The following is a 15814-nucleotide window of genomic DNA, read 5'->3' as shown; positions in this document are numbered from 1 at the left end:
CTCTCCCTCAAGCCTCATTTTGATGTAGAATAAGTGTAGAGTAGAAAAACTTTTAAAAAAAGTATTTTTTGAGTGCCGTTCCCTCCCCCGTCCCCATTCCCTACTTATGGCCGCCCCCCGTCCCGTCCCCGTCCCCATCCCCCGTTACCGTCTCCCGTCCCTTGTGACTATGGACAAAGGTATCCCAGCTAAAAGCTATGACACCTGTGGTCTAGTCTGTATAAAGATTAGACCAATGCTGCCACCAAGTGACTGGCTGTCACGTGCATCCCGCACTTGGATGCCACGCAAACATATCTGTCATAGTCACAGGGGACGGAGGGGACGGAAGCTTGGAACGCCGGGACGGCGAAACGGGACGGCGCAGGGACGGGGACGGCAGGGGACGGACGGACGTCCCCCTGGAGGCGTCCCTCACAAGGGACGGTGAAGGGGACGGCAATAGGGACGGGGACGGTTGTGGGGGACGGCCCTGTGGGGGGACGGCAGGGAGCCATCTGTGGTTTATTTTGTCTGTTTCTAGCCGTTTTGCGGGGCCGTTTCTAGCCGTTTGGGGTAGCCTTGAGCCTTTGAGGCTTGGGCCTTGGGCCTTGCCTCTCTCTTGCCTTGAGGTTTGGCCTTTAGGCTTGAGCCTTGGGGCCTTGGGCCTTGGGGCCTTGGGCCTTGGCCCTTGAGGCTTGGCCCTTGCCTCTCTCTCTCTCTCTCTCACTTGCCCTTGCCTCTCTCTTGCCTATCTAATATCTATATAAGAACAAGGCTACAAGGCTACAAGCATGGAGTTTAGGCTTTAGCGTAAACGGCCCTTCGCACCTTCCCCCAAGTAGGCTGGTGTGAAACTGCGCGCCGCAACGGACCCAAAATTTACAGCCCATATGCAGTAGGTGTATAATAACTCACCACATATGCATGTAGCCTGGTTGGCAGTGTGCCAACCTTCTCCAGAATCTTCTCATGCTATCTGGCCACAATCGGCCACCATCCGGTGTTAATACGACTCAAAAGCTTACCATTTTATGTAAATTTGTGCTCATTTTGATGTACTTCCAAAGTAGAATAAGGGAAGAGTAGAAAAACTTAAAAAAAAGTTTTTTTTTAGTGCCGTTCCCTCCCCCGTCCCCGTTCCCTACTTATGGCCGTCCCCCGTCCCGTCCCCGTCCCCGTCCCCCGTTCCTTGTGACTATGATATCTGTACACAAGGTGTAGGACCTGGGATGGTAAATTGGTCCCATGTGAGCCCAGTCCGGGACGAGTCAGCCAGGGATCCATCTTAGTCGTCCGAGGTCAGGTGTGCATTGTCCTGCACAGGAGTCCAAGGTCAAGTGTGCATTGTCCTGCACATGAAACAGTGCCAGTCCACGCTGTGAGTCTCCCTCTGGAATGATGTCAGTGATTCTGTGTATCTGGTATGGTACTGGATGCTAGATCATTGTTAGGGTTTGCTTTTAGGAAAAGGGGCCAGCCCATAGGGCTACCCCAAGTCTTAGTGTGGGCATGGGGATAGTGTGAAACCACCCCATGAGGGCCAGGAAGGCCCTGGCTAAACCCACCAGCCATGGAGGGGCTGTAGGACAGCCCTAGGGGCAGGCTAGGGGAAAACATACAAGATATGCAGCCTTATATGGCTGTAGGGCAAGTATGGGGCAGCCCATACAGGCTGCCCAACCCCCAAGTTGCTTGCAAAACAGTGCCCAGTCCTTTTTGAAGCATGCGCCTGATGCCCAGCCAGCCATGAAGAAAAGCGCAGCTTTTATTCAGCATTACATGCTGAATATTCAGTCGTGGGACAAAAAGATGCTGGCTGCCTGGATAAGAACTGGCCGACTACTATTTATTGGGAGTATAAATAGGTGAGCACAAGTCATTGTGTTATCTCATAATTCATCAAAAGCCAAGGCAAACAAGGGCCAGACAAGCCAAGGAGTTGCTAAAGCAAAGGGGTGAAGGACTGCAGGTCAAGGGCAAAGATTTCTCAGCCAAGAAAGGTCAAGATTTCTGTATTTTCTTTTCAGATTTACATCATTCTAATAAAGCAAATACACCATTCGTGGTGGGGGCCCTACAGAGGGTATTTGGGACCCAATACTGTGTCCTCTCCTCTCCCCCCCTCTCTCTCTATTTTCTGCACATCTTCATTCAGTTTTGTGCGTTAGTTCCGTCGTGAAAAGTGTGCTGATTTCTGAGCATTGAAGTTACCGATCTCCCCCGAAGCTTCCACATGTTACAGTGGTATCAGAGCCTACTTCAAGTGCAAAGATTCAGCAAAGAAACCAGAATTTTTTCCTGCTGGTGTGGTTGGTTTTCAAACGCCGGTGGACTACCCCTTTCGGAGTGACTCTTGTCCCTCGAAGGACGGTTGGTTTTCAGCCTCCGGAAGTCTCCCACACACATAGTGGATGGTCAGATTGCGCTCCGGAAAGGAAGTGCGTTTTCCTGCTATGGCGAGCTTCGACGACGAGAGAGACCAAGAACCTTGGGACCAGAGTACGCCAGGCAGCCCAGCTAGGGCACCAGGCTTGAGTGTTGCAGAGATGTTCTAGCAGATGATGCGAGCAATCGCAGACCAGACGACCAAGTTGGAAGATTCAGGCTCTGGAAGAACGTACCCGTTCTCTAGCGTCACGTTTTCCATCTCCTCCTCCCTCTCCTTCTGTATCCCAGATTCCAGATCCTCGACACAGGGACCCTCTCACGGGGTCACGACCGCAGTCCAGCTCTTTGCTTGAGTTGCAGATGCGTGCATTGGAGATCCGACAACGTGAAGATGAAGCCATGCAACGCGTGGAACATGAGCATTACCTCAAAGCTTTGGACGCCAGATTGACACCAGCGGCGCCCTCGAATCATTTTCCCGAGAAAATGAATTTCAGTAGGTATAATGGTAAACTCGACCCCACAACTCTCTATTCATGGTTGCATCAATTTGAAGCTTACTTTGCCGCAGTTAGAAAGACAGATACTGACAGAGTGATCTTAGCCAGTTGGTACTTGGAAAGTGAGGCCATTCCTTGGTGGACTCAGTGGCTCATGCCCACACCAGATTCAGTATGGCAGCTTATGTGTGGGACGAGTTTGTCTGCGACCTTACGCAGCGGTTTCTACCGCCCCACTACCTTGAGCAACTCAAAGACGAGTTCAGGGGAGCGCGTCAGAACGCACAACCAGTCCCACTACCTTGAGCAACTCAAAGACGAGTTCAGGGGAGCGCGTCAGAACGCACTACCTTGAGCAACTCAAAGACGAGTTCAGGGGAGCGCGTCAGAACGCACAACCAGTCCTTCAGTTTGCCAATAGAATTTTTGACTTTATGTCTGCAATTAGGCTTATCTGATTCGGACAAGAAAGGGCAGTTTTTGTATGGCCTTGACACGCAAATCCAGTGGGAGGTGCATATGTTTAGGCCAGCCACCTTCGAAGACGGACTCTCGCTTGCGCAGAGTGCAGAAATGAAGCACAATGGTGGCAAGCCCAAGACTTCCCAGCCGGCTACCACCTCGGGGGGAAAAGGCTAGAACCAGACGGGGTCTTCCCCAGGACAAAGCCCGGGAGCCTCTAGCTCCAAGAACTCGAACAATGCGTCTAAGCTTACTCTAGACCAAAAAGCAAAGGCAGGCAAGACAGGTGGCAAGTTGAGTGCTGAGGAGCTTTCTCAATACAAGGAGGGTAGATGTTTCTTTTGTCATACAACAGGACATACTTCTCGGGAGTGTCCTAAGAAGCCTCCAAAGCCCACCGTCGCTGTCTCCACATCTTCCATGGTGGTGAGCTCAGCTCCCACACAAACCCCAGTGGCGGCCCCTAGTTCTTCAAATCTCGGTGCTTCAGTTCGAGCAATTATTAGCCGAGAGCTCGAAGATAAGCAAAAGGGCGCCCATGACCAGGAGTATGAGTACAACGAATTACTCAAGTCCTTTGGCTACATAGGTGGCTAGAGAGTCGTTGTCTTGTTTGACAGCGGCAACACGGAGGATGTGGTCACGGAACAGGCCGCTAGGCGTGCCCGTTTTGACCTGACTTCGGTGACAAACAAGTCGAGGGTTTTAGCATAGGCATGACAACGAGCGTCAAGTATGAAGCTCTAGGTGCTAAGTTAGTTATTCGGGGCATAGAATTTGTGCGTGATTCTATGGTTGCCCCTCTTGTAGGAGCAAACATAATTTTGGGCATTCAGTGGTTTCATGTCACGTGCATCCCGCACTTGGATGCCACGTAGACATTTCTGTACAGAAGGTGCAGGACCTCGGATGGTGAACTGGTCCCATGTGAGCCCAGTCCGGGACGAGTCAGCCAAGGATCCATCTCAGTCGTCCGAGGTCAGGTGTGCATCGTCCTGCACATGAGTCCAAGGTCAGGTGTGCATTGTCCTGCACATGAAGCAGTGCCAGTCCGCGCTGTGAGTCTCCCTCTGGAATGATGTCAGATGTGCTGTGTATCTGGTTTGCAACTGGATGCCAGGCCTCTGTAGGCATGTAGGTTTGCATGTAGAGATGGGGCCAGCCCATAGGGCTACCCCAGTGCGAGGATTTGCATTTGCATTCTTAGTGTGGGCATGGGGGAGGTATAGAACCACCCCCAAGGGGCCAGGAGGGCCCACATTGTGCCCACCAGCCAAGGCATCGGCTGGAGGGGCTGTCGGCCAGCTGTACTGCTGCTGGACAGGCAGCCGACAGGGTCAGAAACCCTACCCAGCCAGTCGGCCAGGTGTGGGGGGCAGTCCCACACCCATGCGCATGGTGCCCAGCAGCCAGGATGCTGCCCCAGAAGCATGCGCAGGCTGGACAGCACTTATTATAGTGTGAATTCAGTTTATTGGAATAAACTCAGTCGTGGAGCTTTTATTAGCTGGCCGACTGGATGAAAGGAGGGGTATAAAAGCCCAGCCAAGATCTCAATGATCTCATCTCATAATTCACCAAGTGCTCCAAGCAAACAAGGGCCAGGACAGCCAAGAACATTGCTAAAGCAAAGGGGTGAAGGACTGAAGGTCAAGGGCAGGTTTTCCAGCCAAGAAAAGGTCAAGTACTTTGTATTTGTTTTCAGATTTACATCATTCTAATAAAGCAAATACACCATCCGTGGTGGGGGCCCTACAGAGGGTAATTGGGACCCAATACTGTGTCCTCTCCATCTCCCCCTTCTCTCTCTTTTTTCTGCACATCGTCTTTCAGTTTTGTGTGTTAATTCCGTCGCGAAAAGAGTGCTGATTTCTGAGTTTTGAAGTACCGATCCTTCTCCGAAGCTTCCGCATATTACAGTGGTATTAGAGCTCACTTCAAGGACAAAGATTCAGCAAAGAAAACCAGAAAATTTTTTTTCGCTCGTGTGGTTGGTTTTTAGACGCCGGTGGACTACCCCTTTCGGAGTGACTCCTGTCCCTCGAAGGACGGTTGGTTTTTAGCCTCCGGAAGTCTCCCACACAGATAGTGGATGGTCAGATTGCGTTCCGGAAAGGAACTGCATTTTCCCGCTATGGCGAGTTTCGGCAACGAGAGAGAACCAGAACCATGGGACCAGAGTGCACCAGGAGTTGGTCCGCCAACTCCAAGAATTGTTGCAAGCTGGCTTCATCCGCCCCAGCGTGTCGCCATTTGCAGCACCGATCTTATTTGTCAAGAAGAAAGATGGGTCTTCTCGGTTGTGTGTCGATTATCGTGCACTCAACAACCTGACTATCAAGAGCAGATTCCCGATGCCTCGAATTGACTATATTCTCGAGAGGCTGAATGGAGCTAAGGTGTTCTCCAAACTGGATTTAAAGAGTGGGTACCACCAGGTACGGATTGTAGAGGGAGACATCCCCAAGACAGCTTTCCGTACAGAACGGGCCCACTATGAATTTGTGGTTATGCCATTTGGATTGACGAACGCCCCAGCTACATTTAACCGCATGATGATGCGTATTTTCCGGGAGTTGATTGGAGTGTGTGTGTTCATATTTCTGGACGACATACTCATATTTTCAGCTCCAGTTGAGCAGCATGACATTGATGTGGAGAAAGTCCTTAAGTTGCTGGAAAGCAACGAGCTCTATGTCAATGAAAAGAAGTCAGAATTTTATCTGTTCCAGGTACATTACTTGGGATATATAATCAGTGCCGAAGGCATTCGACTTGATCCGGCTAAAGTGGCCGAGATTGTTAACTGGGAAGTACCTCAGACCGCTTATGACATTAGATCATTTGTGGATATATGCCAGGCATATTCCACCCACATTGACAAGTTTTCTGATCTCTCGGCAGACCTCACCGATCTGCTAAAGGGAGTGAAAACAAGGAGGCAAAAGATTCGAATGACTCCACGAGCATTGGAGGCATTCCAGAACCTCAAGGTGGCTTTGTCAGAAGCGCCTTGTTTAGCCCTTGCCTCGTGGGACGAACCATTTCAAGTGATCACCGATGCGAGTAACATCGCAATTGGAGGTGTATTGCACCAGAATGGTCATCCAGTAGCTTACATGTCTCGTAAGTTACTGCCCGCCGAAAAGAACTACTCAGTCTATGATCGTGAACTCCTAGCAGTTATACAGGCCTTGAAACATTGGAAACATTTCCTGTATGGCCGTGACTTCGAGGTCCGCACTGACCATCAGGCATTGCGCTGGATTCAGACGATGCCAAGTGCACAGTGGAGTGATCGACAACACCGCTGGAGTCAGATATTCCAGCAGTTCGGTGGTATGATTGAGTACCTTCCAGGAAAGGCCAATCCAGTGGCCGATGCTCTGAGCAGGAAGGGACAAGTATCTGCGATTCAGACCACTAGACTGGACCTTGTTGGTACAGGACTAGAAGACATGAAGCACACGTACGCGGATTCCGAGGAATTCGGTACTCAGTGGGAACAGGCATTGGATGCCACAGGACCATGCCATTTTCTGATACGCGATGGTTGGCTTTTCTACAAAGGCCGACTATGTGTCATGAAATCATTCCAGGCAGCTCTTCTCCATGATGCCCATGACGCCATTACAGGTGGTCATAGGGGCATGAATTCGACTCTGGAGAAATTAGAACGGCAATACTTTTGGCCAAAGATGAGGCGTGATGTGTTTACATATGTACAACGCTGTGACATTTGTCAAAAGGTGAAAGCTCCTCGTGGAAAGAAGATAGGGTTGTTACAGCCTTTGCCAATTCCTGAGGGACCTTTCCAAGACATTTCGATGGACTTTGTCACAAATCTGCCTCCCAGTCCGAGTAAGCGTAATACACAGTGTTTAACTATTGTTGACAGGTTCAGCAAATTTGTTATGCTTATTCCTTGCAGGGCCAATGTGACCGCCGAGGATGTTGCCCAGCTATTCATTCGGCATTGGTACCCGATTGGTGGGATTCCTAGGACCATAGTGTCAGACCGAGATGCCAAGTTTACCGGTCATTTTTGGAGGGCATTGTTTGATAATTTTGGTACTAAGTTGAATTTTTCCAGTGCATTCCACCCACAGACTGATGGCCAGACAGAGATATACAAAGGAGATCCTAGAGTTCGTTAAAGACAGGTTGGCTAAAGCGCAAGAGGCCTACACTCGACAGGCCAACAAAGACCGAAGGGACATGAAGTTTTCGGAAGGAGATTGGGTGTATCTTCGGATTATGAAGCAAAGATTAAAGCAGGTGGGCAAGCGATGCCCAAAGTTGTCTTTCAGGAGCTTCGGACCATTTCCCATCCGGAAAAAGATTAATGAGGTGTCTATGCAGTTAAAGCTACCTCCGAGTTGGACTATGCACGATGTATTTCATGTCAGTTGGTTAAAGCCATATGCAGGTCCACCCCCTTCAGAGGTCAAAGACGAAGCGGAACCAGACATCATTGATGAAGCAGAAGTAATGGTTCCAGAACAGATCCTTCTGCACCGTTTCAAGCATGGCTCAGGCCGAAGACTACGACAGTTCCTCACGAAGTTTCAAGACTGAGGAACTCATGAAGCGGTATGGCTCGACAAAGAATTTTTCGAAGACTATCCGGCATTATTGACGGATTATTTGGAGGCTATGCAGCTTCCGTCAAGTTAAGCAGAAAGGGATGTCACGTGCATCCCGCACTTGGATGCCACGTAGACATTTCTGTACAGAAGGTGCAGGACCTGGGATGGTGAACTGGTCCCATGTGAGCCCAGTCCGGGACGAGTCAGCCAGGGATCCATCTCAGTCGTCCGAGGTCAGGTGTGCATCGTCCTGCACATGAGTCCAAGGTCAGGTGTGCATTGTCCTGCACATGAAGCAGTGCCAGTCCGCACTGTGAGTCTCCCTCTGGAATGATGTCAGATGTGCTGTGTATCTGGTTTGCAACTGGATGCCAGGCCTCTGTAGGCATGTAGGTTTGCATGTAGAGATGGGGCCAGCCCATAGGGCTACCCCAGTGCGAGGATTTGCATTTGCATTCTTAGTGTGGGCATGGGGGAGGTATAGAACCACCCCCAAGGGGCCAGGAGGGCCCACATTGTGCCCACCAGCCAAGGCATGGGCTGGAGGGGCTATCGGCCAGCTGTACTGCTGCTGGACAGGCAGCCGACAGGGTCAGAAACCCTACCCAGCCAGTCGGCCAGGTGTGGGGGGCAGTCCCACACCCATGCGCATGGTGCCCAGCAGCCAGGATGCTGCCCCAGAAGCATGCGTAGGCTGGACAGCACTTATTATAGTGTGAATTCAGTTTATTGGAATAAACTCAGTCGTGGAGCTTTTATTAGCTGGCCGACTGGATGAAAGGAGGGGTATAAAAGCCCAGCAAAGATCTCAATGATCTCATCTCATAATTCACCAAGTGCTCCAAGCAAACAAGGGCCAGGACAGCCAAGAACATTGCTAAAGCAAAGGGGTGAAGGACTGAAGGTCAAGGGCAGGTTTTCCAGCCAAGAAAAGGTCAAGTACTTTGTATTTGTTTTCAGATTTACATCGTTCTAATAAAGCAAATACACCATCCGTGGTGGGGGCCCTACAGAGGGTAATTGGGACCCAATACTGTGTCCTCTCCATCTCCCCCTTCTCTCTCTTTTTTCTGCACATCGTCTTTCAGTTTTGTGCGTTAATTCCGTCGCGAAAAGAGTGCTGATTTCTGAGTTTTGAAGTACCGATCCTTCTCCGAAGCTTCCGCATATTACATTTCACAAGTTTCTTCTTGATGTCAAGTGGGACAAGCACACGTTCCAGATCAATCGGAATGTGTCAAACGCCCCAGTGACCATTAAGTGTGAGCCAGGAATTACATCTAGACAGCCCAGACGGTGGCCAGTGCTTTCCAAAAAGTACTCGACTCTCCATGAAAAGTTCCAGAAGATTTTTCTTCGGGACAGTCTCCCTCCCCAGCTCCCCCCGTCCAGACCGGAGGACCACAAGATTGACCTCCTCCTAGGCTCGGAACCCCCGAGCAAGTTTCTATATCGCCTTTCCAAGGCAATGGAAGCAGAGTTGGACCGCCAACTCCAAGAATTGTTGCAATCTGGCTTCATCCGCCCCAATGTGTCGCCATTTGCAGCACCGATCTTATTTGTTAAGAAGAAAGATGGATCTTCCCGTTTGTGTGTCGATTATCGTGCACTCAACAAGCTGACTAGCAAGAGCAGATTTCCGATGCCTCGAATAGATTATATTCTCGAGAAGCTGGGATGGGCCAGATCCGTCCAAGTAAATCACCTTGGGGTGCACCTGTGTTGCTTAGGAGAAAGAAGGACAATACCTGGAGAATGTGTATAGATTACAAGAGATTGAACAAGCTGACCATTAAGAACCGTTATCCTCTCCCTAGATCAGATGACCTGATTGACCGGTTAGCAGGAGCGAAATATTTCACAAAGATAGATTTACGTACTGGCTATCACCAGATACGTATTCATGAAAGGCATGTCGAAAGAACCGCCTTTCGGACTAGGTATGGCCATTACGAGTTTCTCGTATTACCTTTTGGGTTAACCAATGCTCCAGCCACTTTCTAACAAATGATGATAACAAATGATGAACGATATTTTTCGTGAACATTTGGGGAAATTTGTGGTGGTGTTCCTAGATGATATTTTGATATATAGTCGTACTCTTGAGGATCATGTCAGACACCTCACTATTGTCTTATCTATTTTAAGACAGAATCGACTATATGCTAAGTTAAGAAACTGATGCCAGTGACTATGCTATCGGGGTTGCTTTATTTCAAGATGGTAGACCGGTTGCTTTTGAAAGTAAAAAGCTAGACGACAGTCAATCTCGTTGGCCAACCCTTGAGAAGGAGCTTTATGCTGTGATTCATGCTCTCAAGGTTTGGAGACATTATTTATATGGCTCCAAGTTTGTGGTATTGACTGATCATCAGTCAATCCAGTATGTGTGTGATGCGGATGATTTGAGAGTCTAGAAAGCTCGTTGGGCAGAGTTAATGCAAGATTTTGATTTTGAGATCCGTTATCGGAAAGCAGATGCGCTTAGTCGAATTCGAGAGGTGAATACTTTGTCGTTCACCGAGATTTCTACTGACTTATTTCAGTCATTGAGAGGGCTTTGCAGGACTGATAGTTATTTTGGTCCATTCTGGCAGAAGATCCAGGACGGGAGCTCATTGATTGACCAAGACTCGGTGACTGAGCAGTCTACTATTCAGGCTGCAGGAGGCCAGTGGATGATTTGGAATGGTTTACTATTCCGTAATGACAAAATTTGTGTACCACAGATCCCGGACATTAGGTCCAAGATTCTTAAGGAGTGTCACGACGCCCCTTCTGCTGGACACCCTGCACAGGACATTATCATTAGTGAAACACACTTTTTATTGGCCCAAGATGAAAGGGTATATAGAAGATTATGTTCTCAAGTGTCAAATTTGTCAGGCAAATAAAGCTGAACGCTTTAGACAGGCTGGGTTGTTGCATCCTTTGCAAATCCCAGGTAATAAATGGGAAAGTATTTCCATGGATTTTATAACCGGATTGCCAAGAACACATCAAGGCCACGATTCTATTTGGGTTGTGGTAGATCGCTTGACAAAAATGGCTAGATTTTTACCGACTCAGAAGACTATTACAGCTACGCAATTAGCTCGGCAGTTTATCGAGCAATTGTTTAGACTGTATGGGTTACCGCAAGACATAGTTAGTGATAGGGACTCTAAGTTTACGAGTGATTTTTGGAAACTTGTTTTTGAGAAGTTGGAAACAACTTTGAATTTGAGTTCCTCTGATCATCCTCAATCTGATGGCCAGACTGAAAGAGTGAATCAGATTTTGGAGGATATGCTTCGAGCATATGTATCCAAAAGACAGAGTTCATGGGAGGATTATCTTCCTATGTTAGAATTTGCATATAACAGTACTAAGCATACGAGTACAGGGTTTAGTCCTTTCATGCTTATGTATGGTTTTCAACCTAGATCACCTGTTACAGTAGGATTCTCAGGACTTCAGCATGATGCAGCACGTAATTTTTTGCAAGATATGCAAGAAATGTTACAAGTTGCGAAGGAATCTATTAGAAGTGCTCACGACCGAGACAGGTTTTATTCTAATAGACATCGTTCACCCAGAGAGTTCTCTGAAGGAACGATGGTGTATTTGCGAGTTCCGAAAGATTCCGAGACTTTACGGACAGGTCGATCTCCGAAATTATCCCCTAGATACTGTGGCCCATTTCGTATTACACGACGGATTGGTTCAGTTGCATATGAATTGGATTTGCCTTCTCATGTGAAAGTTCATCCTGTATTTCATGTCAGTAGACTTAAGGAAGTACTGGGTGGCACAGACCAGTTAGTTACTCCTCAAGAAATTATAGATGTCGAGGACATGACATTTGTTCCGCGCGAACCTGAAAAGATTCTTGGATTTCGTGAAAGAAGATTGCGTAATATGCTTATCACACGGAATACAAGATCAAGTGGAAGGATCGTGTTGAGGAGGACGCTACATGGGAGACATTGACTACTCTTCAGAGAGATTACCCTGGCTTTTTAGTGAGCTCAGGAGTGAGCTCTTAGAGGAAGGGGAGTATGTCATGTGCACAATGTGTATCTACCATGTGCTACACGCACGCAAGACTAGTTTCGAGGCTTGGGGAAACTTGGAACTAGGCACGCTGATTAACGAGCTGAGTTAGGGAAAGACTAACGGGCGGGCACCCAAGTATGGACAGGCGGGCGCCCAAGTGTGGATGCCCGATGACCGGCCAAGAGCCTATAAAAGGGTGGCCAAGGTTAGTTATTGGGATATAGAGAGTCTCGCGAGTTTGTGAGAGCTCTATGGTCTTGGAGCCTGGATCTAGTGCAAACGTGCACCTGCTTTATGCAGCCGAGGCCGACAGTAATCTCGAGGCCCGCGAGGACAGCTTCGTGGCGGTATGGGACGTCGCGAACGAGGAGGAGATTGGTCGGTACGTCAACCTAGTTAGCTCAGCTCGTGGCTCGGTGGGGACAGCCAAGACTGTGGGCTTGTCCACGGCTGTCATGGTTGGGAGGTGAGTCAAGCCTGCACCCCCTTGTTTGTTTGTTTGTTTGTTCGTTGTTTGCAGGATTCGAGTCTCGAACCAAGAACGATCACGAGGAGATCCAAGGGGATTTGACACACATGTCCTCCATGTGACTTTCTTTTGAGCTTGGAGACCTTTTTGGAACTTGGACTTGGAACTAGACCCGAAGGATTCTTCATAGCCATCTAAAGAGTTGGTTGGAGAGTCTTCACTTTCTTCAACAACACAAATAATTTCTTCAATAGAGTTGTCACCACAAAAAGACATGTCCGTAGATGTGTGTTCATCACCACACGAGGTCATGCCAAGGATGACGTTTCATCGGAGACATCTTTGTAAGTAACTGTTCAGAGCGAGTTCATGTTGTTATCTTCAGTGTATCGCAAGGTGTACTTTCTAGAGTATGTTCCAAAAGATGGTGCCCGTATGGAGAACCAACAGGCAAGGAGATGTGGGTCTGAGCAAGCAAGTTGAAGGTCATCAAAAGGGCATTCTCCAAGAGTTGGTTCTTGCCCGATAACACCCAAAACAATTTAAAAAAATTGTTGTTGCATTAACACATACTAGGAGGGTGTCTGATCTGAGTATAGATCTAGATCAGCATTATACATATGCATCTTTTGTCATATATACAATAGATTAGGTATGTCTTGTTGCTTTTGTATTTATTTTTTTGCAATCAAGTCATGTAGCACTATATATATATACCTAGATGAATCCAAGAACATGTCCAAATTCACCTTAAAAAAGAAAGTGCAATTTATAACCTCATGGTTGTCATCCACAAGACAATAAACCAACAACTCCATCATGCATAGTATGGACAGGTTATTACGACATCCCCACTAATGTCATCAATGCCCGATAGTGGGTGTAGAACTTGGTATCAATATATGCTCCCACACACACCCCCCACGCACATGCACACACATAAGAACATACATTCATACAGAGGTCAGGTCTGTGTACTAAGTTTCTATCAAGTTCCGGAGATACAAGGCAAACTCAACCATAATGAAGCCTAGCACTAGGGATCATAACAAACAGGAAGAATTATTACAACAAAAACGTTAGGTTCATCCCGAGGCCTTTCGCATAGCAAGTCACGTGTGTTAGTTTGCATCTACGTTAATTTGCATAAACAGGTTCTGGAGTAGATCCTTGTTTTAGTTTGCATGTAGTTTCGCTAGGTCTAATTGGCAAGTCAACGTTTTCTCTTCATGGATTCCACGTATGAGTGATGCATGCAAGATCTTGATATCCGGGAGAGCCAGTATGATTGGGAAGATGAAGAACGCAAGGCACAGGAAGAGAAAACACAAGGTCTAAGAGGATGCATTGGCAGCCTTCACAAAAGCAAAGGCAATGTAGCAATGGCAGGTACACCCATGGTTGGAACTCAGTAGGAGGGAGTTTCCAAGCAGCCAAACAAGAAGTTGTCCAAGAAGGGGATTTCTCGCAAATCGAAGAGCATCAAGAAACCAAAGATTCCAGAAGTTTGAACAAGTGCAGAGCAAAAAGATATGCTGACGACCAAGTCTACCAAGCCAACGCAACAGCCATAGAACCAGCCAGAACTAGAATTGGTGGCAACACCAATGACCCAGAGTCATGCGGGCCCACGGTTCATTCCCAAGGAAAATGCAAAGAGTTCCAGTTCCAAGACGTGTGTACCCTGAAGGATGTTGCAAAGCCAGAGCCCTCAGAGGAAGAGTGCAAGTTGTGCATCCCAAGACCAAGCGAGGGCATCCAGATCGCAAGACCTGCAGTCCAAGTCAGGAGAAGCAAGAGACAAGTTGAGGATCATCAGAAGGGCATTCCCCAAGAGCCGGATCTTGCTCGTAAATAGCTGGAACAGTAACCTTTTCCAGTTGTTGCATTGACGCACAGTTGGAAGGTGTCGGATCTCAATTTAGATCCAGATCAGCATTGTACATATTCATATTTTGCAGTATAGACAGTAGATTAGGTCTATCTTGCTCTTCTGTGTATTTGCAGTCAAATGATTGGGTCACGTAAAGAGCATTAATCAGCAAATTAATTAGTGTTAATCCAAGCATGCTTCGCATGCATCTTGCAGTTGAAGCAGGCAATCCTCAAAACCATGCGTTCAAGTGAGAAAAGGATCAGCACTCCAGCTCTTCCTGACTAGCCTTAACTAAAACATTTCAAGTTCACATAAGGCATGCTTGATCCAGCTCTTTAATTCCCCATGACAGACTTTTCTCCTAATTTGCAAGGCCCATGACATAGGTTCATTGTTGTTAGTGGTAAAAAGTACATGCCCAGGAGTCAACGTTTCTCAAAATCTGCAGCTTGTGGCTTCTCTTGTCAACTTCATGCTCTTTATTTGCCTCAGTGTGTTGCAAGGAAAGCTCCAAGCCTTGATCTAATACGCCCTACTGCCTGCGTCATGCATGAAAATGGCCTAGCATTCCCTAAAGCATCGGCACCCAAGAGTAAGTGCATGTGACGGTGAAGGGCATGTGCTCACATACAAAATCTTCATCGATGCTATGAAAACTAAAGAAGATTACTCATTGAACTCCTTGAGGAGCAAAACCAGTTGAATGGCTAAGTGGCATTGATTGCTTGCTCTCCACTTCAATTTGTTGATCAGATCCATGCTAAGATCCACCATTATTATGAAAGTAAAAGGCGAAGCCAAGCTAAATGCAACTCAATAGGCTCAGAAACAGATGTAAATCAATGGAATTGCATGATCAACATATCAAAGGGACACGGCAGATAGATTACATTTAATGGCATATGCGAACCCTAAATGCAATAAAATGAAAAGGAGGGTTTGTTGGCTTGGTGAAAGAAAACTACCTCGACAGCGCTGTGGAAGATGCCGCCCAGTCCAATGCCGCCTCTCAGAAGCTTGTTGATATGCACTACAGCACTGTTGGTGGTAGCAGAAGCACTGCTGGTTACATCATAGACATGGAGGAAGACCTCCGCCATCATGAAGCCCTTCCAATTGAACGTACGCCACCGCAACTCACATAGCCAATCCCTGGAAAGTATATATGCGGCCTGCTTCATAATACAATACTATTTTTTATCAGAAGGTGCACTCTCGAGGTTAGAATTCATTTCTAACTTCATTACTAATTCTTAAATCTTAGGAATAATTAGATACCAATACTTTACAACCCTTTCAATTTTCCAATCGTCTCTTCAAGACTTACACCCCACACACGTTGCCCTCTTTTGAACCTAGCAAATGACAATGGACAAGTCCATGGTGGGTAAGCAGCCCCAAGGTGGCATTGTACACCTTACGTAGAAGGAGGGTGACAACACAGAGTGCCACTCAATTTATTGGCCAGCCCAAGAATCGATCGTGAAGTCTGGATGAGTCTAATTGCAAC

General features: G+C 47.6%; 1 protein-coding gene across 1 annotated transcript in view; it reads right to left on the bottom strand.

Annotated features, from left to right (window-relative positions):
* LOC147641533 (uncharacterized) overlaps positions 1-15561 on the bottom strand; it is a 30614-nt gene extending 15053 nt beyond the window's left edge. The window contains exon 1 of the mRNA XM_086786767.1: positions 15270-15561. Within this exon, the coding sequence (XP_086642893.1) occupies positions 15270-15485 (216 nt within the window). The 5' untranslated portion in view covers positions 15486-15561. The remainder of the gene's footprint in view (positions 1-15269) is intronic.
* Positions 15562-15814: the final 253 nt, after the last annotated feature.

Source organism: Cibotium barometz, chromosome 1 (genome assembly GCF_041138505.1).
Source record: "Cibotium barometz isolate CiBa-2024 chromosome 1, ASM4113850v1, whole genome shotgun sequence".
In the NCBI taxonomy this organism is placed as follows: domain Eukaryota; kingdom Viridiplantae; phylum Streptophyta; class Polypodiopsida; order Cyatheales; family Cibotiaceae; genus Cibotium; species Cibotium barometz.
The sequence above is the reverse complement of the archived record's forward strand: the minus strand, read 5'-3'. Positions and strand labels throughout refer to the sequence as shown.